The sequence below is a fragment of the Trachypithecus francoisi genome, unplaced genomic scaffold (genome assembly GCF_009764315.1).
Source record: "Trachypithecus francoisi isolate TF-2019V2 unplaced genomic scaffold, Tfra_2.0 Lachesis_group12, whole genome shotgun sequence".
Classification (NCBI taxonomy): domain Eukaryota; kingdom Metazoa; phylum Chordata; class Mammalia; order Primates; family Cercopithecidae; genus Trachypithecus; species Trachypithecus francoisi.
Genome location: NW_022681457.1, coordinates 73,033,856 through 73,056,849, shown reverse-complemented (window position 1 = coordinate 73,056,849; position 22,994 = coordinate 73,033,856). Strand labels below are relative to the sequence as shown.

The window sequence follows — 22,994 nt, the reverse complement described above, 5'->3', positions numbered from 1 at the left end:
TGGACGAGGCGGGCAGGGCGGGACCTGTGGCTCCTCCCCGCCCTGGACCGGCGCCTCCCTGCCCCAAAGTGGAAGGGCGTAGGTGTCCCCGGAGCGGGCCTGAGGTCCCTAGGCAAGCCCACTCCCACCCAGGACCAGAAAGGACTCCGAACACTCCGAAACCCCTCACTGGGCACCGGGAGAAACGGAGCTCCAGGCTTTGTCCAAGGTCACAAGGGGGCCAGCGGCCGGTCTCCCACTCTGTCCAGATCCCAGCCTCCAAACTGAAGGGGCCGCACGATGGCCTTACCAGGGTCCCTGCGGGACATAGCAGCACCACCGACCCTGTTCCCTCCTCCCTACATGCAGAGCCAGTTTTGCTAGGGCCTCGCCTGAATGGGGTCATAGGCTCGGGACTGAGTCAAATGCTAGGCACAGAGCACCAGCAGCAGGGGACTGATAGGCAGGGAAGTGGAGAGCAGCTGTCTGGGCCTGAGGGTGGAGGCTGCAGGCCAGGCCAGGCCCTGGAGTGACCCACTTCACCGACTTCTGAGTCCAGTCCCTCGTGGCAGGTTGGGGGACAAAGAAGAATGAGCCACAGCTCCATCTCCATATTTTATCTTAGGCCGTGTACATTTTTGGTTTTTATTTTAAATTACCACCACCAAGCAGAATCAGCTCTGGAGCAAGGGGATCCCCCAGCACGCAGTCCAGGGGATTTTATGGGAGGCCTAACTAAGGACACGGAGGAGGGGAGCACCGTGAGGAGGCATTTGAGAAGGCCTGCTCCAGCTCTAGTGTGAAGATTGGATTCAGGGACTCCTGGATACTTAGCTCATCAGAGAAGGTGGGGGGTGGAACACAGGGCAGGGTGGTTAAGGCCCATTTTTGTTTCCTTCTGAGCTGGGTCTGTATCCTAGGTACTTGTGCAACACAAATCTTGTGTCCAATAAGTGGTGACTGGTTCTCACAAGTCAGGTGTTCTCTCATGTGTCAAGCCCTGAGCCAGGCAGTTTACACCAATTCTTATTTATCTACATCTTATTACATACTCACTTATCCCCATTTTACAGTTGATGAAACAGGTTCAGAGGGGTGAATGACCTTTCCTGAAACCAATTTGTGAAGTCAGGTCTTACACCCAGGCTTCTCTGCCCAATCTGGTATTTTCCTCCCACCCAGCCTATGAACCATGGGTGGGCTGAGCATGGAGTGAGAGACCCTGGGCAAAGCTGTCCAGAGGGCAGAGGCTCCAAGGACCATTTGGGCAATTTCTCTCTCTCTTCCCCAGTAGGCAGCAGAGAACATATGACCTTTCACTCTTTCACTCATATCATGGTTTTTACAGATCAACAAGGGCCTGAGAATGCTGCTTATCTGATCACAAAGCTAGAGCTCCTAAATCTGGAAATTCCAGTTACAGTATGCCCAGGGATCCAAACCCCTTAGTCCAGAGCCTTGTCCAGCTTGGCCAGCACTAGGCACTTAGATAATAGCCAACTTTCTCCTGGGTTCACAGGCAAGAAGAGGCACGGGACCTTACAAGCCTGACCTCCTATGGGTCCAGAGCCCAGTTTACTGTTAAAAGGATTAATCTCACCAAGCCTCTCAGCCCACAGCCAGCACCACTTCCACCAGGAAGCCATCCAGGATCTCCCCATTGGAGCAGTCTCTCCCTTTTCAGAGGTTACATTTTAATGTCTCCCTCACAGCATTTAGTATTATGTATTTTAAAATCCTTGGATAAGTTATTTACAATGGTATTTCAGATTTTTCTCTGAAGGTAGAGACAGTATCTCGTGTCTTCTACAGAGCCCAGCACTATTGCTGTACATAGTAGGTACTCAATGGTGAGTAAATAAAGAAGGAACTAATATCTATTAAGCTTCTACCCAGTGACAGGCACTATGCAGAGAGCCTTTACATGTCTACCTCTAATCTAGACAACTGTTTTAAGAATATCTGGGTCAGAAGTTTAGAAATGTTCCTAAGATCAAATCAGGAGCTGGAATTCAATCCCGGGGTTCGTAATCTTCAAGGCTTCTTTCTTCTTCCTCATCTGTTTAGAATTATGTTACTTGGGCACTATTTTAAACTCTTCACATGTGCCAACGCATTTAATCCTCAAAATAATCCTAACATGTATGTTCTTTTACAATCCCAATTTTATAGTTGAAAAAGTGAGGTAGAGAGGAATTAATTTGCTCAAGATCACACAAACTAGTTAAGTGGCAGAGCTAGAACTCAACACACAGCCCGACTTGAGGGTCTGTATCTTAACCCCAGCCCTAGCTTTCCTGCCACGCAAGTTATTAGGTGCACAAAGCATTTACGAGCCACTTTTTCAAGCTTATTTTGAATCATGTAATAAACCCAAGGTAGAACAGGTTTTATTCTTCCCATCCTCCCTTCCACTGGAGCCACACTGCTTAGGTCAAAATATTGGCCCCACCACTAGGTATCCACACAACCAGCTAAGTTACTCCACTTCTTTGTGTGTTTTCTTATCAGTAAAATGAGGATAATAGCACCTATTACAACAGTTGTTGTAAGGATTAATGCAAGCAAAACAGAACAGTGCTGGACACATAGTGTGTGTTACCTGCACCTCCTATAGTGATAGTTTTATCCAGAATCAGAGGGCAATGAAGGGTTCTATATAAATGAACTTCCAAGATAACTGAAGTTTATTCTCTTTATTCAGATTCACGTTTTCCGAAAATGTATTGTTACCTCTTCTTTTTAAACATGGGCATGGCAGCTCTTAGTGAATATCTGCCATGTAACAGAAACCATGACTTTGTATTCATCATTTTTTTTCAGTGTCTCGATCTATTGCCCAGTCTGGAGTGCAGTGGTGTGATCACAGCTCACTGCAGCCTCGAACTCCTGGCTTCAAGTGATCCTCCCACCTCAGTCTCCTGAGTAGCTAGGACTTCAGGTGCATGTCACCATGCCTGGCTAATTTTTAAATATACATATACTTTTTTGTAGAGACAGAGTGTTGCTATGTTGTCGAGGCTGATCTGGAACTCCTGGAATCAAGCAATCCTCCTGCCTGGGCCTCCCAAAATTCTGGGATTACAGGCATGAGCCACCACACCCAACCTGTATCTATCATCTTTAATCCTGGCAACAATCCTGTAAGGGAACTGTTATCCCTGAGGACCACAGAGGTTAACAGATTTACCCAAAAACACACAGCTAGGAAATGGTAAGACCAGAATTTAGGCCCATGTTCATAAAACTCCAAGGTCTGGATTCCCTCTACAAGGCCAGGAACTTGCTCAGGAAGCTGAGATGCATCAGGGTTTTCTTTTGCTTGTATGTGGTTAAGGCAGTATGCTACAAGGGAGCAAGGGTGGAGGGCTCCTAACCTGCTTCTACCCATTCTAGGTCCAGAGTTTTGATTCAATTAAGTACAGCCTCTACCCCATCCAGGTCTCTGTATGTCACAGTGCCTAGAAGGATCTTTAACTCATGTAGAGGCCCAAAATCTGGAGGAGAACAAATCAGGGTTGTCTTAGTCCTGACAAGTCCAATCATCATTAAAAGGCCCACAGGCTGAGCAAGCAGTTCAGTTCAGTCTCTCCCATGTGTCTTATAGAGCCTCGGAGGGGTGTGGGGTCTCCTCTGTGCTCGATGAGGGCCTGGGTTGCTGAGTCTTGCACACCTGCTCTTAAGAGCAGTCCTTTGAGCATACGTAGCCGCAGAGAGCAAAAGGCAGTCCAGTGTGGTAGAAGAGTAAGTCTCACAGCAGAGGCATCTGGGTTGGAACCTGGCTTGTCCAGCTGTGAACCTTTCCTAGGTTGGGGTTTCTTGGCCAAATTGCTTCCATCTCTCTATACCTCATATTTTCTATTTAAGTGTCATAAGGAATAAATTATACATTTATTAAGAACCTTAGTGCCAGGCTCAGGAAGGTCCCCAGTGTCAGCTTTTTCCCATTTATTTTCCTTCCCACAAACTAACTCAATCAAGTTCTGACTCCAGAGGAAACAGGATGGAGAGGCTGTAACTAAGCCCTTAGGTCTTGGGCAGCTGCACACATTCTATATACTTAGTGCAGTGAGGAGAGAAAAATGGGTGAGGTCTTTCTGTAGTTTTCCCCACTCCCATGAGATAATCTTTTATATCATTCACCTGGATACGTAACTTTAGGACTTACATTCCTTTGGAGAGATTATAAAAAATAAATGGCTTTCAAATATTTTATCTTGTGACCCAGTACATATTCAATAATGAATTCTATTTCATGATTTTAAAAATGATGCTCATTAACATACTGAAAAATTTACATATAATGGATCAAAGCAAAGATATGCAAAGTCACCCTAAAGAGGCATTATAGTTACCCAACTAGTCAAACCAGACTGTAACCTGATTAAAGATATTAGTCTGAAAAATGTATCCATGACAGGGGCCCAGGCATCCCTGGCTGCAGAGATCAAGCAGTGCCTCAGAGGCAGGAGGTATCCAACCACCAGCAAGGGAGGAGTCATGTTCAACCAATTGTGGGCACTCCAAGTCCTGTGGCAACTTTATTTTTACTGGAAAGTGCCATTCGGGTCTTTATATCAGTCCCTGTGAAATTTCTTAATAGAGATCTGTCTCCATTTTATTGATGAAAATCAGGTTTCTAAACTTGAAGGTCAGACCTTGGACCAGGCTTAATTCACTCAAGTAATGAATGCTACTTAAATGAGGCCTCCTAGGAGACTGCTGGCCTTTTCCAGTGAACATAGCCCTAACATCAAATGCTGCGGCCTTGTGGGAGCTGTGCTTCTAACAAAAAATTCCAACAGTCACCATGTATGTTTTTAGTAATGCTAGTAAGGAACAGAATACTATGTTCTGGGGACACCTTCCCCAATCCTCTCAGCTAGAACTATTATCTCCCTTTTCCCAGCACTCCTACGGTATCCTCAGTACCCAATGCTGTGAAATTACGTATGTAGATGCCTATCTTTCCTACTGTACCACTAATGGCAAGGCCCTCAAATGAGTCTTCTCTGTCCCTGGCCCAGCACACAACAGATCTTAGCAAAGGTCAATAGAATAATGACTTTCTCACTGTGCATTTTCAAAATTAAGACAATAGAGACCTTTCTGGAAGTAAAAGGTACATTATAGATCCATGCATAGAAGAAAAGAAGTATCTTAATATATCTTTTTTTTTTTTTTCAGCAGAACAGAGTAATTGAAAACGGATTTTTGAGTCTGACTGCTTGGGTTTTTTTGGGTTTTGAGACGGAGTTTCACTCTTTTGCTCAGGCTGGAGTGAAGTGGCATGATCTTGGCTGCCTGCAACCCCCACCCCACCCATCCCCTGCACCTGGTTCAAGCAATTCTCCTGCCTCAGCCTCCCAAGTAGCTGGGATTATAGGCGCCCGCCACCACGCCCAGTTAATTTCTTTTGTAGTTTTAGTAGAGATGGAGTTTCGCCACGTTGGTCAGGCTGGTCTGGAACTCCCGACCTCAGATGATCCACCTGCCTTGGCCTTCCGAAGTGCTAGAATTACAGGCGTGAGCCACCGCACTCAGCCGACTGCCTGGGCCTGGGTTTGAATCCTAGCTCTGGTGCTTTTTAGCACAGTGGTCTTGGACAAATTATTTAACCTCTTTGTACCTCTCAGTCTTCTCATCTGTAAACTGGGAATAATAGTACCTAACTTAAAAGCATGTTATAGGCCGGGCACAGTGGCTCAAGCCTGTAATCCCAGCATTTTGGGAGGCTGAGACGGGCGGATCACGAGGTCAGGAGATCGAGACCATCCGGGCTAACACGATGAAACCCCATCTCTACTAAAAAATACAAAAAACTAGCCGGGCGAGGTGGCGGGCGCCTGTAGTCCCAGCTACTCGGAAGGCTGAGGCAGGAGAATGGCGTGAACCCGGGAGGCGGAGCTTGAAGTGAGCTGAGATCCAGCCACTGCACTCCAGCCTGGGCAACAGAGCAAGACTCTTGTCTCAAAAAAAAAAAAAAAAAAAAGGCATGTTATGGAGGTTAAATTAATCAGTATATATAAAGTACTTTAAATAGTACGGGGCACTAAGTGCTATATAAGTGCTAACTTGCAATTATTATTTTTATATATTTTTTTGGAGACAGAGTCTCACTGTCACCCAGGCTTAGAGTGCAGTGTAATGGTCTTGGCTCACTGCAGCCTCCATCTCCACGGTTCAAGCGATTCTCCTGCCTCAGCCTCATGAGTGTAGCTGGGACTACAGGCGAGCGTCATCATGCCCAGCTAATTTTTGTATTTTTAGTAAAGCCGGGGTTTCACCATGTTGGCCAGGCTGGTCTCAAACTCCTGACCTCAAGTGATCTGCCCACCTTGGCCTCCCAAAGTCCTGGGATTACAGTCGTGAGCCACCATGCCCAGCCTGCAATTATTTTCAAAAACTGTCTATCCATAAGAAAGATGAGAGGTTACCAAGAAGCAGAATCCACAGGTCAAGTGTAGAATGACAAGATGCAACAGCACTGCAGAGTAAATGAATGGATTTAATAAAACCGGCAAACAAGAGACTTAGAAGTTATCATCTACTCTAGTGGTTCTCAAACTGAGGCCCCTGAGTCAACATCACCATCATCTGGGAACCTGTTAGAAATGTAAATTCGGGGCCAGGCGCGGTGGCTCAAGCCTGTAATCCCAGCACTTTGCGAGGCCGAGACGGGCGGATCACGAGGTCAGGAGATCGAGACCATCCTGGCTAATACGGTGAAACCCCATCTCTACTAAAAAATACAAAAAAACTAGCCGGGCGAGGTGGCGGGCGCCTGTAGTCCCAGCTACTTGGGAGGCTGAGGCAGGAGAATGGTGTAAACCCGGGGGGCGGAGTTTGCAGTGAGCTGGGATCCGGCCATTGCACTCCAGCCTGGGCGACAGAGCGAGACTCCATCTCAAAAAAAAAAAAAAAGAAATGTAAATTCGGGGGTCCAACTCTACAACCTACTGAATCAAAAACTCTGGGGCTGGCGTCCAGCAATCCGTAGTTTGACACGTCCTCCAGGTGATCCTACTGCTTGCTAAATTTTGAGTACTCCTTTCCCCTTACCACCTACATCTAATCAGACCTCAAGACCTGTTAATTCTCCTAAATCTTTCTCAAATTGGTCCCCTTCTCTTAGTCCCCAGCCACAACCACATTTTAAGTTCTTACCATCTCACTTGCATGACTGCAACAATCTTCCACCTGCTCTCCCTGCCTTACCTGATTTTCTTCTAAGGCAATTCCCCAAATCACCACCAATGAAATCTTATGAACACAAACACCTCAGTCTTTTGCCCACAAACCTACACTCTAGTCACACCGAGCTACTTCAAACTCTTCAAAACTTACTCTCCCTCCCTTTTTATGTACTCTTTCCAGAGCCTTATCAGTACTGATAAATTACTTTTCATCTTTTCTAGCCTTTTGGTTTTAAATGTTGTATTTAAAACAAGGTTGGGCTGAGCCGATAATCCCAGCACTTTGGGTGGTTGAGGAGGGAGGATCACTTGAGTTCAAGACCAGCCTGGGCAACAAAGTGAGATCTCTATCTCTACTAAATAACTAACTAACTAGGTCCAGTGGCATGCACTTATAGTCCTAGCTACTTGGGAGGCTGAGGCGGGAGGATCTCTTGAGCCCAGGAGTTCATGGTTACAATGAGCTATGACTGCTACTGCACTCCAGCCTGGGCAACAGAGTGAGACTCTGTCTCTACAAAGAAAGAAAAACGAAAAGCAAGGCTGGCTACTCCCCCCATATACTTTTCACTTATGATAACACTAATAATCCTAAGTGCTTTCATGTGTCAGAAACTGTTCTAAACCCTCATACGAGTTAAATACAAGAATGAATGGGAAAATGTTTTATAAGATGCCATGTATATGGTTTATTACATTAATCCTCAAGAATAGCGATTACATGGATTATTTCATTTGTGACACTGCTCCTCTGACTACTCATCATTAACAGGAATACATAGTGGTTAAAACTCTGGAGCCCATCTCCTAGGTTCAGATTCCAGCTCTGCCACTTAGTAGCTGCATAACTGTGGCCTAGTTTGGGTTCCTCTTCTGTAAAATGGCGAAGATAATAGTACCTATACCTTTCATGGTCACTATTGTGAGGATTAAATAAATTAATAGTAAAGCATTTAGGATCATGCCTGGAGCTTAATAAATGTTATTTATTATTATTTATCATGTCCTGTTCCTACCACTTCCTATAAGTAAATTTTTTTTTTCCACACAAAATAAAACAAAGCATGGTAAACTGAAAAGAGTATCACGCTTAGGATCAGACCGACCCGGGTTCAGTTCCTGGCTCATCTTCTCATCAGTTGGATGATCTGAAGCACATTATTTTAACATTTTTGAGTCTCAGTTTCTCCATTTCTAAAACAGGGGATAACAACAATATCTACTACTTAGAGGTATTGTGAAGATTAAACAAGAAACAAGAAAACACACATAAAATGCCCAGTAGAGTGCTTCATATATAATGTACATTCAACAGCCAACGGCTCTTTTCACTATTAGTAATATTGTGGTTAAATTTATTTAAAATAAATAATAAAAAGCTATCAAAGCTGAATCCTTTAAAACAATCCCGTGAGTTAAGTACTGTGATGTACATTAGATGAGAAAAATGAGGTTCAGGGAGGCTAAATAACTTTCTCAAAATCATCTTTACATTACATCCTCAAAAATGGCAGAAACAGATTCAGGCCCAGTACTATGAGTTTATTAGAACATAGAGCCTTCCAAAAGTCCATGTCACATTTTTTTTTTTTTTTGATATAGAGTCTTGCTCTGTTGCCCAGGCTGGGGTGCAGTGGCACAGTCTCGGCTCACTGCAACCTCTGCCTCCCAGGCTCAAGCGATTCTCCTGCCTCAGCCTCCCAAGTAGCTGGGATTACAGGCACCCACCACCATGCCTGGCTAATTTTTGTATTTTTTATTAGAGACAGGGGTTTCACCATGTTGGCCAGGCTGATCTTGAACTCCTGACCTCAGGAGATCCACCCACCTTGGCCTCCCAAAGTGCTGGGATTACAGGCACATTTTTTTTTTTTTTTTTTTGAGACAGGGTCTTGCTCTGTTGCCTAGGCTGGAGCACAGCAGCACAACCCCAGCTCCTTGCAGCCTCACTGGGCCCAACTGATCCTCCCACCTCAGCCTCCAGTAGCTGGGACTACAGGTATGCACCACCACACCTAATTTTTTTTTTTTTGTAGAGATGGGGTCTCACCATGTTGCCCCAGGCTGGTCTCAAACTCCTGGGCTCAAGTGATCCTCCCACCTCAGCCTCCCAAAGTGCTGGGATTACAGGCATGAGCCACTGTGCCCAGTGACAAATTCTTTTTTCTTTTTGAGACAGAGTCTCACTCTGTCACCTAGGCTGGAGTCCAGCGGTGTGCAACCTCTGGTTGCACTCACTGCAACCTCCGCCTCCCGGGTTCAAGCAATTCTCCTGTCTCAGCCTCCCGAGTATCTAGGACTATAGGTGCAAGCCACTACGCTCATCTAATTTTTTCGCATTTTTAGTAGAGACAGAGTTTCACCATGTTCGCCAGGTTGTTCTCAAACTCCTGACCTCAGGTGATCTGCCCACCTCAGCCTCCCGAAGTGCTGGGATTACAGGCGCGAGCCACTGCGTCTGGCCTACAAATTCTTATTCGACACATATATACAAAGCCACATATGTTTTAGGCACTGTCTTTATGCATATACATTTCATTTCTTTCATAAAAGACATGAAAGGCTTCTATATTCCAGAAGGCAGAAGCTTGGGTGCTCTAGCTTTACAAGTAAAATAGCACAGGCAGGCAAAAGGACATGATAACCAAAAATAATAGTTTACATTTATTATTTATTCTATACCAGGTGCTGTCCCAAACCCTTTACACATATTAATCTGTGCTGATTGTATATAGCTACTCCTCCTTGGACACAGCATGGACATAATCAGAGAACCATGCAAAACTCCACTGCAAATTAGATATATGGATAGGATTCTTTATTATTACTTAAAGTTTACTGTTCTCATAATTACAGGCTACAACTTAGAGGTTTGAAACTTTAAGAGAAAATTCTATAAAGAGAGCTCAAATAAACATGAATCAGTATGTAGAAGATGTTTAAAACTTAGTGCCACTTAGCTCTGGGCAATACTTATGTGTCCTTTTCAAGCACAGGCCCTGGAGCCAGAGTCAACAACATAAAATACCACAAACGACTCTAAGACATTCATCCTACACAAGCGAGCACATAGATATACATATATATTTATATAATATATACATACTTTAATATTATATTGGTCCACGGAGTATACACATTTTAACAAAAGATAAAAATCTATGTAATCCAGTTAAACATACATAAGATTAGGATACATTTATTACATTGAAAGTGGGTGTTTATAAGTTATAGATATTTATTATTTTCGAGTGTTTTTTTAATTAAAAAAATTTTTGAAGCATTCCCAACATTTGCTCATTTTCCCAGTGCAAAAGAAAGTTGTTCAAGTCAACTTACCTTTATCCTAAGGAGTTTAAGAGGAAGAAAACAAACAAAAATACCACCTATCGCAACTCCCAATACTTAACTTCTCAGTCAAATTTTGCAGAAAATCCTTAGGTCACTGGATTTGTTTATCAAAATTAAAGCCTTGTGATTATGATTCAGCCCTTGCTTCATATGTATGACTTTTATGCAGAAATGTTTCTATTTACAAATGTAGAAAAAAGTTAGCAGTGCAAGATAGTGGTTTAAAGTTTGTTTTAAACTGTAGGAGTCCAATTGTGTAATGGAAAGAAAACAAGCACCATTTCAAGAAGAAATGAATTGGATACTTTGAAATTTATTTATAGGCTAGGCAATAAGTTACTCAGATTAACACAGATCAATACCACCTTGACTTGGTGACCCAGATAATTCTAATTAGATTTTAGGTGTATTTTTCTTTATCTTGGTATTCAATACATCATCTAAGTCAGTAACCATGTTCAACAAAATTAAAATGACAAGTTACAGCTTACTTCACAGTCTATTTCAAATTCAGCTTGTCCACTAGGTCGGTTTTACAGGAGATGGTCTTTTAACACGTGAAGAGTTTTGGTAATCTGGCAGGTCTCTTCTCTCCCAATTAAACAAACAAGAGTTTTGTTGCTAGCTTGACAATTTTATAGGTGAAAAACATGAAGTGAGTAAATAAACTAAACCACAAAGATGGACAAAAAGCAGTATGATATAAAACACATCACTTTTTTTCCTATTTGTATTCAGTGAAAGTTTTTACATTTCAAGTAAATGAGCCTTCATTTAAAAAAAAAAACACAAGTATATATGAAAAATTAAAGTACCTTCCAGTTCTAGCTTGCTGAAGTTTCTTCTGCAAAAGTACAAAAATAAACCCACCAAGAACTAAACAGGAAAGGGCCACGGCAAAGGCAGAATGGCCGCCATGTTAAGACTTTTGCTTGCCTTATACTGATGGGTATATTTTAGGTGATAAATTTTCTCCACTATCTAGTACTTAAAATGAACATTTTCTTACAAACTTTATTTGTAAGAAACTAATTTTTATTAATTAGCAAACACACCGAGAGGTATCTGTTGATCTAAAATTCTCTAAATCCAGATAAATCTTTAAAAAAATTTATTTCACACATGAGGGCTTTACTATTTTTAGTTAGGAAAAGATCGAATCTGAGACTATAATGGTTCAACCTAAAGTGTCCCTTTTCCATAGTGGAGTAAATCTGTGCAAAATATTTTTCCTTGTCTCTAAAAAACAAATTAAGTAGTATTTTTACTATAAGGAAATTTAAAAATGCACTTTAGCCAATTTGCACCAATCATAAAAGAAGTAAGATATTCTTTCCCTTATCCTCACTCAACCATTCCACTCAGGGGAGAATACTGCAAACTTTAAGAATCTCACTGGCTATCATCAGAATAACTACAGAACAGCGTAGTGCAGGGTGAAACTATTTCTCTATATTCCAGAAAGCAGAAGCTTGGGTGCTCTAGCTTTACAAGTAAAATAGCACAGGCAGGCAAAAGCTCACAGTAAATGTATACCAGAACAGGGGCCAGGGGCCTAAGTGAAGGTGAATTTGTCTGACTGGGTTACGGCTTTTATAAGAAAAAAAAAGACGAATCTGTAATGAAGAAAAAAAAAAATCCTAAAATTTTGTCACATTTACAGGAATCTCAAACCTTTTGTATTCCCATGCTCACAGGTAGTTTTGATACACATTGTAAATAGTTTCAGTATTCAGGAAGAGTACTATATTGTTGCCAAAGAACAAGAGAATTCTTCATGCTTCTGATATCTCAGATTTGCTGAGTGCAATAGCCAGTTCTAAGTCTTCTTGTTCTTGCTGATTTAGTCGGGCAAGCCTCTGCTCTTCCTCTCTTTCACTTTCCCTTTTGGCCCATTCGATCATATCTTCCTCAGAGGGATACTGCCATTTAAAAGATCGATGAACAAATGAATAAATAAATGAGTAAAGCAAATAAAAACAAGGACATTAACCTGTTTCACCTGAAGGACTCTGGAAATAGTCTGGTTACTTGTTAATTCTTTTTTTTTTTTTTTTTCTGAAAACATGTTTAATATTAACCGGTTATTAAACCATAGTTTAATTTAAGAAATTAATTCAATCTATAGATAGAATATAAAACTAAATGTTAAAAATATCACTAGGCTAGATGTGATGGCTCATGCATGCCTGTAATCCCAGCACTTTGTGGAGGCCGAGGCAGGTGGATCACCTGAGGTCAGGAGTTCGAGACCAGCTTGGCCAACATGGCAAAACGCCCTCTCAACTAAATATACAAAACTTAGCCGGGCATGGTGGCGATGCCTGTAATCCCAGCTACTTGGGAGGCTGAGGCACAAGAATCACTTGAACCCAGGTGGCGGAGTTTGCAGTGAGCCGCAACTGCACCACTGCACTCTAGCCTGGGTGACAAAGTGAGATTCCATCTAAAAAATACATATATATATAAATATATATATATAAAATGTTACATATATATAAAATGTTATATATATATCATTAAAAAAAGTAGAAATGCTTACAGTAGATTAGAAGATTTAAAAACAGGAGAGGACTAGCCTTTTTGATCTAATGTAATATAAAACATTTACCACTTCAACTTTACTGAGACCCTCACATGATAAATCATTTTTAACTTAATCCCACTGGTAGTTTCCTAACCCTTAATGTATAGAAAAGCTAAGAAGCAAAACAAACAAACAAAAGCTGATTTTGCTATACATCATATTAAAGTATTGGGTATACTAAGTAAGATGTGATGTAAACCTAATCTTTTTTTTCTGGAGACGGAGTTTCACTCTTGTTGCCCAGGCTGGATGCTATGGCACAACCTTGGATCACCACAACCTCCGCCTCCCGGGTTCAAGCGATTCTCCTGCCTAAGCCTCCCAAGTAGCTGGGATTACAGGCATGTACCACCACGCCTGGCTAATTTTGTATTTTTAGTAGAGATAGAGTTTCTTCATGTTGGTTAGGCTGATCTCGAACTCCTGACCTCAGATGATCCGCCCACCTTGGCCTCCCAAGAACCTAATCATATTTTATAAAAAGCATTTTGAGCCAGGCATGGTGGCTGACATCTGTAATCCTAGTACTGTGGGAAGCCAAGGTGGGCCAATTGCTTGAGCTCAGACGTTCAAGAAGTTCATCTTGGCAATATGGCAAAACCCTGTCTTTACTAAAAGATTAGCCAGGTATGGTGGTGCACATCTATAGTCCCAGCTACTTGGGAGGATCACCTGAACCTGGGAAGCTGAGGCTGCAGTGAGCTGTGATCATATCACCGCTCTCCAGCCAGATGGACAGAGTGAGCCCACCCAAAAAAAAAAGCTTTATGAAGATTTCCAGGCTTTGGGAACTTTTAGACCAGTCTAAATAAAATCTTAACACTCATAATTATTACGTTGGGGAAACATTTTTATCTACCCCAAACAGCAACCTTGGCAAATACTAAATTAAAAAATTCTAATTGGTTTCAAGTCTTGTCACACAGAAAATCCTTCATGAAAGGATGAAATAAAATACATTGTCAGGCTTTAGAAATGGTAGTTTTTTTCCCCTAGGGAATTAAGTAAAACTTTGAAATGTGTAATACCTAACACATCTTTCACAATGAAAAAACAAGCTGTTTTTTATTATACTATACTGAGAGTTTGGAGCAAAATGCCTCAGCTGTTGTTCAAGCCTCCTTCCAACCAGATTTGTTGTTGTTGTTTTGAGACGGAGTCTCGCTCTGTAACCCAGCTTGAGGACAGTGGCACTATCTCAGATCCTGCAACCTCCGCCTGGGGCTTAAGTGATCCTCCCACCTCAGCCTCCCTAGCTGGGATTACAGTCCTGCGCCACCACGCCTGGCTAATTTTGTATTTTAAGTAGAGATGGGGTTTCAACATGTTGGCCAGGCTGGTCTCACACTCCTGACCTCAAGTGATCCGCCTGCCTTAGCCTTCCAAAGTGCTGGGATTTTGACTTGCTAAAACCATACTTAAGATATTAAATGCCACAAACTACCAGAGGGTTATTTTACACTAAGAGAATTATAACCCCCTAAAAAGGCCAATTTTTGATTCTCTGCTTGAAACAAATCAAATTCCATCTAATGAAAGGTAAGTTGGGCCAGGCACGGTTGTTAATCCCAGCACTTCGGGAGACCAAGGCAGGTGCATCGCCAGGTCAAGAGATCGAGACCATCCTGGCCAACATGGTGAAACCCTGTCTCTACTAAAAACACAAAGATTAGCTAGGTGTGGTGGCCCATGTAGTCCCAGCTACTTGGGAGGCTGAGGCAGAAGAATCACTTGAACCTGGAAGGTGGAGGTTGCAGTGAGCTGACATTACGCCACTGCACTCCAGTCTGGCGACAGAGCAAGACTCTGTCTCAAAAAAAAAAAAAAAAAAAAAAGGAAAGTCAGGCTGGGCACGACGACGGCTCACACCCGTAATCCCCAACATTTTGAGAGGCTGAGGCGGGTGGACCACCTGAGGTCAGGAGTTCAAGACCAGCCTGACCAACATGGAGAAACCCCATCTCTACTAAAAATACAAAATTAGCCAGGTGTGGTGGCACATGCCTGTAATCCCAGCTACTTGGGAGGCTGAGGCGGGAGAATCGCTTGAACCGGGGAGGTGGAGGTTGTGGTGAGCTGAGATCACGCCACTGCACTCCAGCCTGGGCAGTAAGAGCAAAACTCCATCTCAAAAAAAAAAAATCTGTATAATTCTGACACTCCATTTTTACAATATTCAAAATATTGATTCCTGTTTTCCTCCTTCACATTCAAGAGAAGCCACCAGAACTTCAGAGTACAGATTCAAGGCCGGGCGCGGTGGCTCAAGCCTGTAATCCCAGCACTTTGGGAGGCCGAGACGGGCGGATCACGAGGTCAGGAGATCGAGACCATCCTGGCTAACACGGTGAAACCCCGTCTCTACTAAAAAAATACAAAAATCTAGCCGGGCGAGTTGGCGGGCGCCTGTAGTCCCAGCTACTCGGGAGGCTGAGGCAGGAGAATGGCGTAAACCCGGGAGGCGGAGCTTGCAGTGAGCTGAGATCCGGCCACTGCACTCCAGCCCGGGAGAGCGAGACTCCGTCTCAAAAAAAAAAAAAAAAAAAAAGAGTACAGATTCAAAAGCTGGGAGCTCAGTCGTCTTAGTTGCATGCAGATTCTTTTTCGGAGACAGGGTCTGGCTCTGTCACCTAGGCTGGAGTGCAGTGGCATGATCATGGCTCACTGCAACCTCCACCACCTCAGCCCCCAGGTAGCTGGGACTACAGGTGCTTAAAGTACTTTGGTCTCTTAAAATGCTGGGATTACAGGCATGAGCCACCATGCCCAGCCTGCATGCAGATTCTTGACTACCTCCTTTCTAACTAGAAACAGCTGCAGGGAAAAGGAACTGGTTGAATGGCCCAATGCTACACTGAGGAGGGAACTATTAGGCAGAATTACCTGGCCATTAGATCTCCTATTTCCAAAATCATCTCAAGTGCATAAGGTGATAAACAGAAGAAAATTCCTGTTTTATAGAACAGGCAGTGATAACGAAGGTTATTTTGCCTGAAAAAACTGGGAAACTGAAACTTTGTTACCCAGTCTAAGAATTTTATTTAAAAATAACTTGTTTTTACTGAATAATAATGGAATATATGACATTGCTTTATGTCCCTCTAGACTGATACCTCCATGGTTGGTGGCCCCGTTTCTGTGATTTTATACGCCCTGCTTATGCTGTTATCATGGCACCCTTCCACTGTTTCTAATGATCTTCCTATTTTAGACATCTCTGAAAGAATGCAGAGTAAACATGAGAAGTTAGTGAATTAGATCTCTACAAATAATTAAAGATTGTTTAAATCCTGACAACCATTTATTTATTTATTTCATAAAACTGGCATTTACATTTTTTAAAAGCGACTATATAAGTTTAATAGTTTTACTTTCTATTCAAATAATCTCTGGCCCTATCCTCTGATATAATATTTGCTGACTGGTCTCCAGAAATCATTAAAACTTTATACACAAACACACATACATAGCTGCAAATGCACAAACTTATTACTGGCATTGTTCATCTAGTGGGCAGACACCAATGACTCTGTAATTGTTCATTAAGTCATCATCACCCATAACCATCCACAAAATAACAACTGTTAGGATTTTACTTATATTACCAAGACTAAGAGAAAGATTTACAAAACAACTTGTATATATGACAAGAACTAAGACTACTAAAATCATTTGTGCAATGGAACAACCATAGAACTGTCAAAACAGGATCAAACAGGTTTTTCTTGGGGGAAGAATGAAAGATTATTTTTAGTATCTTGGTAAATTCAGTTAAAATGATGCAAACTTGGCAGACTCCAAAATAATCTTTGAAAACTCTTCAAAGATTTTTCCCCCAAAAAGCTCATTCACAGTACTTACAGCACTGAAGTTGGCAAAATTGCTTGGATCAGCCTCTCTGCTGGTAGTGGTAGTAGCAGAAGAAGTGAATGGATCACAAAACATTTCAGGATCTTTTTCTTTGGGGCTATCATTGCCTGGGAAAGGCTGAAATGGATCATTCAGTTTAAAGGGATCAGGAGAATCCAGTTTGTTGATGGATCTTTTCCCTGGATCAAAATCATCACAATTAATTCAACTAGTAAATACAGCAAATACAAGCACACAAGAACATGTACACAGATAGCATTAAAGTACCGTGGGTAGAGGATGACTGAGTACCTAAAACACATTATTTATTTATTTATTTATTTATTTTGAGATGGAGTCTCGCTCTGTCGCCCAGGCTGGAGTGCAATGGCTGGATCTCAGCTCACTGCAAGTTCCGCCTCCCGGGTTTACGCCATTCTCCTGCCTCAGCCTCCCGAGTAGCTGGGACTACAGGCGCCCGCCACCTCGCCCGGCTAGTTTTTTCTATTTTTTAGTAGAGACAGGGTTTCACTGTGTTAGCCAGGATGGTCTCGATCTCCTGACCTCGTGATCCGCCTGTCTCGGCCTCCCAGAGTGCTGGGATTACAGGCTTGAGCCACCGCGCCTGACACACATTCTTAATATTGTCTTAAATGGCGACACCAACTATCTGTCCTCAAATTCTTCACATATGATCTCTCAAATAGATTCCAACTATGTGCAGCTAATGAAACAAACAGCAAAGCAAGGATGGGCCAGGAATCATATTTTTGTCCAGAGATTGAATACCACCATCCCCCAGCCACAACCAAGCAGCATGTTCCCAAAAAGAGAGACGAATGGATTAAACAGAAGGAGAATAATAAAGAATAAAGACAGAAATGGCCTGCCTCTGCTGTTATAACCCTCAGCCTGATAATAGTTATCCACTAGTGGCAGTAAGAGCAAATGACCTCTGAAAAATGGGAAAATTCTTCTGATTTTTCTCTAGTTCTAGATACAATACTTAGGAGCATAGAATTTTAAAATTACTGTAGTAAAACCCTGCCAATTTTTTGTTATTTACTATATTTCAAAATGAAGAAAAAATGTTTTGAAGCCCAGGGCCTAAATCTTTGTGGTTGCTGATCAAATAATATCTGACCCAACAATAGTATTCTGTCCTATTAGTCACTCACTAATTCATTACCATTTTCAAACAAGTTCTCTAAGTCTTTCTTAAACTTAGTACTTCTAGAAGAAAAGATAATAAAATTAGGGATCAAAATATCTCTAAATATATTTTTTTCCTAAAATGCATAAGCTGGTAATAGCAATCATAACACAACAGATTCCATCACTGTAGCTGCTTAGAAAAGATGCTCATATCTCAATGGATCCTTCCAATAATCCTGTGAAAGTAGGCAAAATTAGAATTGCTGCCAATATTTAACAGCCAAGGGTCAGATATATGAAATTATACACTTAAGATCACAGTTACGGAACATCCAGAAACAGAAGCCAGATTTTTAGACTCCCAGTTAGTTCAGTGTTCTTTCCAACAAACCATTCTTTTCCTTAATCTTTTTACAATGATATACAATCACTTGGCTGAAGATTCTTAGATTTAACAAAAGCACTAGCATATTATTTTACTTAAGATTTAAAAAAACAACCTCACTATTAGCATCATGCAAGTGTAAAATGTTAAATGTGCAAATTAACCATTATTTATTTTTAAATATATTCTGGCAACCTCACTTCTAGAAATATATGACATAAGCTACTTTTCCTTAGAAGGAATGACTTAACTCATTTACCTGATTTTTCAACAGATTATCAGGTATTAACAATTGTACATGCAATCCTTTTAGTCAAAGAAAAAAAACTTACCTGCTCAAGACCATGGAAAGGTTATGATGAAAAGGCAGTATTAATCTGTAACTACTGAGACTGAAAATTTCCCAAGGAATGAGGTATGATTTTTAAAAAAATGTACTAAAATGTGTCTTCTCACATAATAGCCCAACAGCACTACAACTACTCAAGGAATTATCCTTTTACCCACTTATTATGACCTAAAAACAAAACAAACTTTCCTTTGTATAGTGCTAAACATATACATACACACACATACTAATCATACAAACAAAAATAAGACAAAAATCACTATTAGAAAAGAGTCTTGGCCAGGTGTGGTGGCTCACACCTGTAATCCCAGCACTTTGGGAGGCCGAGGTGGGCAGATCACTTGAGGTCAGGAGATAGAGACCAGTCTGGCCAACATGGTGAAACCCAATCTCTACTAAAAATATAAAAATTAGGTAGGCGTGGTGGATCATGCCTGTATTCCCAGCTACTCGGGAGGCTGAGGCAGGAGAATCCCTTGAACCTAGGAGGCTGAGGCTGCAGTGAGCTGAGATTGTGCCACTGCACTCCAGCCTGGGAGACAGAGCAAGTTTCCATCTCAAAAAAAAAAAAAAAAGGAATCTTTTAAGTTAGCTAAAATACCATTTTCCTTCAAGAAAACCAACACTTTGTTTCAAATCACTATATTGCTGAATTCTGGATACTAAAGAGGCCATATATTCTCACATTAAAGGACTTAAGGAAGACTTTATACGTTACGGGAAAAGGACTTTGAAACAATCTTCTCTTAAATAAATTATAATTAAAACACCAAAGTACAGGAAACTGTTATTCAAATGGATAATCAATGAGTTTCTAAAAGGCAAAGAGATTTTCTTGACACTTTCCCTTTTCCATTTACTGCCTCTCTGAAATGATTGAGTTAAAAAAAAAGAAAAGAAAAGAAAAACAGGTCTTAGCAGAAAGACAGCTCATGAAATATACACATGCTGATCTCTTAGGTGCATGTCTGTAATTCGGCAGTTAGGTCAGAATGAATGACAGCAGGAGGCTTCTGACATATGTTTGACTTGTTTCATTTAAAGCCCTTTATATAAGTAAGCTCCACACAATACTTTTCAGAAAGAGAAAAGCCATGTAGTTGACTGAAGAAAAGTACCAAATCTCATACCAGGTGGTGGTGGGCAGGGTCTTGTTGGAGTTCCGACCTTTGGTGGCAGTGCTGGGGGTTCATCTTCACTTTTGACCGATGTTTCCTCAAATACATTTTTTGTAATCACTGCATTGCTGACAGAGCTCGATGTGGCTGAACTAAAAGGATCTTCATTGTTGACCTTTGTTTAAAAAGAAATGGTTATACATGGCTACACCAAGCAAACTGTGGTAGTCATGTAGCATTCAGACTTAAGTATTATACAGTTTTATTTATTTGAATTCTGAGACCACTGTCATTTTAACCTTTGCATTCAGAGTCCAATGGGAGAAATTTTTGAAAAAAAGTTATTCTATATGAGTAGTGATTCTAACATCATTACTTATTAAGACTAACAGATCAAACCAAAAAAAGTTCAATCTAGATTAAAAGTTTATCAAGCTTCAGGAAATATTCAATGCAAAACCACCTGAGGCCCATTTTAAAGGGACTGAATGCCTTTCCACAAATGAATATCTGATCTAAATGGTAATCAAAGGAAAAAAAAATGGATTCCATACTTCCTAATGAACTTAAATATGAGATTTAATACTAATGCAAAGAAAATGACATCTTGACAAACTATAAAGACAACTTGAAAGTCAATGGTTTTTTTTTTTTTTTTTTTTTTTTTAAGAGGCAGGAGTCTCCTAAGTATCCTAAGCTGGAGTGCAGTGGCACAATCATAGCTCACTGCAGTCTTGAACCCCTGGGCTCTAGGGATCCTCCTGCCTCAGTTAGCCTCCTGAATAGCTAGGACTACAGGCATGTACCAACATGCCTAGCTATTTTTTAATTTTTATTTTGTAGAGATGGGGTTTTGTTATGCTGCCCAGTCTGGTCTTGAACTCCTGGGCTCAAGCAATCCTCTCATCTCAGCCTCCTAAGATGCTGGGATTACAGGCTTGAGTTACTGCAAAGTCAGCCTGAAAGTCAATTTTTTAAAGCAAACTGATCCCATGAAATAATTTTTTTTTTTTTTTTTGAGATGAGGTCTCACTCTAAGGTTGGAGTACAGTGGCACAATCTAGGCTCAACTGCGACCTCTGCCTCTTGGGCTCATGTGATCCTCCCACCTCAGCCTTCCGAGCAGCTGGGACTACAGGTGCGCGCCACCATGCCTGGCCAACTTTTTGTATTTTTTGGTCAAGACGAGGTTTCGCCATGTTGCCCAGACTGGTCTTGAACTCTGAGCTCAGACAATCCACCTGCCTTGGCCTCTCAAAGTGCTGGGATAACAGGCATGAGCCACCACGCCTGGCTGGAATGATAAATCTTAATGTGTGTCGGAAGACCCTGCCTTTCGAATATGTAAGAAAAGATTAACTTTTCTATAATGAATCATATACTTCACAATTTTACATTTATTTAGGCAATGCTCAACAGTGACATTTTGGGCTGGACATAACTGCATATTGTGGGGGACTAGAGAGTGGACTGTATTAAATAGCATCCCTCATCTCTATCTTCTAGATATGAGTAGCATCTCTTCCTCAACTGTGAAAACCAAAAATGTCTCTAGACATTGCCAAATGTTCCTCTGGTGGCAAAATAACCCTCAGTTGAGAACCAAGGAACCAACAATCTAATCCTCCATTTCTCTTAGCCCGAATCAATACCACAGCCACAGTGGAAAATAAGTAGCGGACATTTAGTACTGGACTTTGTGTATTAATTACCTTAATACTGACTCTAACAACCTCAGAACATAAAATCAAGTAACCAACACAGAGAGGACGAAATAAAAACCCAGATTTTACACCTATTGACCCAGACAGTCAACAGGGGGAAAATGTGGTTCAACTGGGAGAAACATGTTTAAAAAGACAGAAGATTAAATACGAAGTTGCTGAGCAAACATGCCAATAGAAAATTATAATTACCTATATACCATCAATACAGTCTAGACATTTCTATAAAGAAATGTCTCTACTTTAACTATATGTTATCTTTCATTTCTATCTGAAATCAACATTTGCTGTGATTTACTGAAATCAAGTTGCAACTTTGTGAAAGGACTATGGAATTCAAAGGAGGATTGCTCTTTTGGTGGAAACACAGTATGTTTTCCCTTCCCATTAATTACTGTAAATTACCTTTGACAACGTGCTGAAGTCGGCAAATCCATCTCCAAATGATTCATTCCCAAAAACAGAAGCAAAGGGGTCTGTGGCTAAAATGAATAAAGAAAATAAATGAAACAGGACAGTAAGACATCCTTTTTTTTTTTTTGAGACAGAGTCTCACTCTGTCACCCAGCCTGGAGAGCAGTTGTACACTCATGGCTCACTGCAGCTTCAATCTCCCAGGCTCAAGTGATCCTTCCACCTCAGCCTCCTGAGTAGCTGGGACTACGTGTATGTGCCACTGTGCCTGACTAATTTTTGTATTTTTTGTGGGGATGGGGTTTTGCCATGTTGCCCAGGCTGATCTCAAACTCCTGGGTTCAAGTGATCCTCCTGCCTCAGCCTCCCAGAGTGCTGGAATTATAGGCATGAGCCACCAAACCCAGCCAAGGCATCAAATTTCATGTTTTCTTTTGGTTAATAACATTCAGACAGTTGAAAACATACAATCTCAAATATTAATTCCTGAATTTATGACTGACACCCACAAAGACAGAGTGTATACTGATAACCTCACAAGATGTATTCCTTTGTATAAATCAACTGATGAATGATTTATAGGTAAAGTAATAGCAAATAAAGTAATGATTTATAGGTAAAGTATAGGTAAAGTAATAACTAGATTATTTATAGGTAAGGCTTTGGAACACATGTCAAATAATATAGCTCCTATGAACTTAAATTACTGCTAATAAAGACATCAAGAAGTACAAAAAGCTAATATAATGCCACTAATGCCACATTTCATACTCATCCTTCAAGGCCCATTTCAAATGCTACCTCATCAACAAACCCTGGAGTAACCTAGGTGTCACTACTTCCCACACAAGAAGTAATTTTTTCCTTCTCTGCGGCACTAATTGCAT

General features: G+C 41.3%; 1 protein-coding gene across 3 annotated transcripts in view; it reads right to left on the bottom strand.

Annotated features, from left to right (window-relative positions):
- Positions 1 to 9,826: 9,826 nt before the first annotated feature.
- Positions 9,827 to 22,994, bottom strand: part of EPS15 (epidermal growth factor receptor pathway substrate 15) — a 166,255-nt gene continuing 153,087 nt past the window's right edge. For 2 of the 3 annotated variants that reach the window (XM_033226410.1, XM_033226409.1), the window contains exons 21-24: positions 22,099 to 22,175; positions 19,982 to 20,144; positions 16,975 to 17,162; positions 9,977 to 12,448 (exon numbers count right to left, since the gene is read on the bottom strand). In XM_033226410.1, coding sequence (XP_033082301.1) covers positions 12,302 to 12,448; positions 16,975 to 17,162; positions 19,982 to 20,144; positions 22,099 to 22,175 — 575 coding nt within the window. In that variant the 3' untranslated portion in view covers positions 9,977 to 12,301. Of the gene's footprint in view, positions 12,449 to 16,974; positions 17,163 to 19,981; positions 20,145 to 22,098; positions 22,176 to 22,994 lie in introns of all 3 variants that reach the window. The other variant, XM_033226407.1, reaches the window with a different exon arrangement.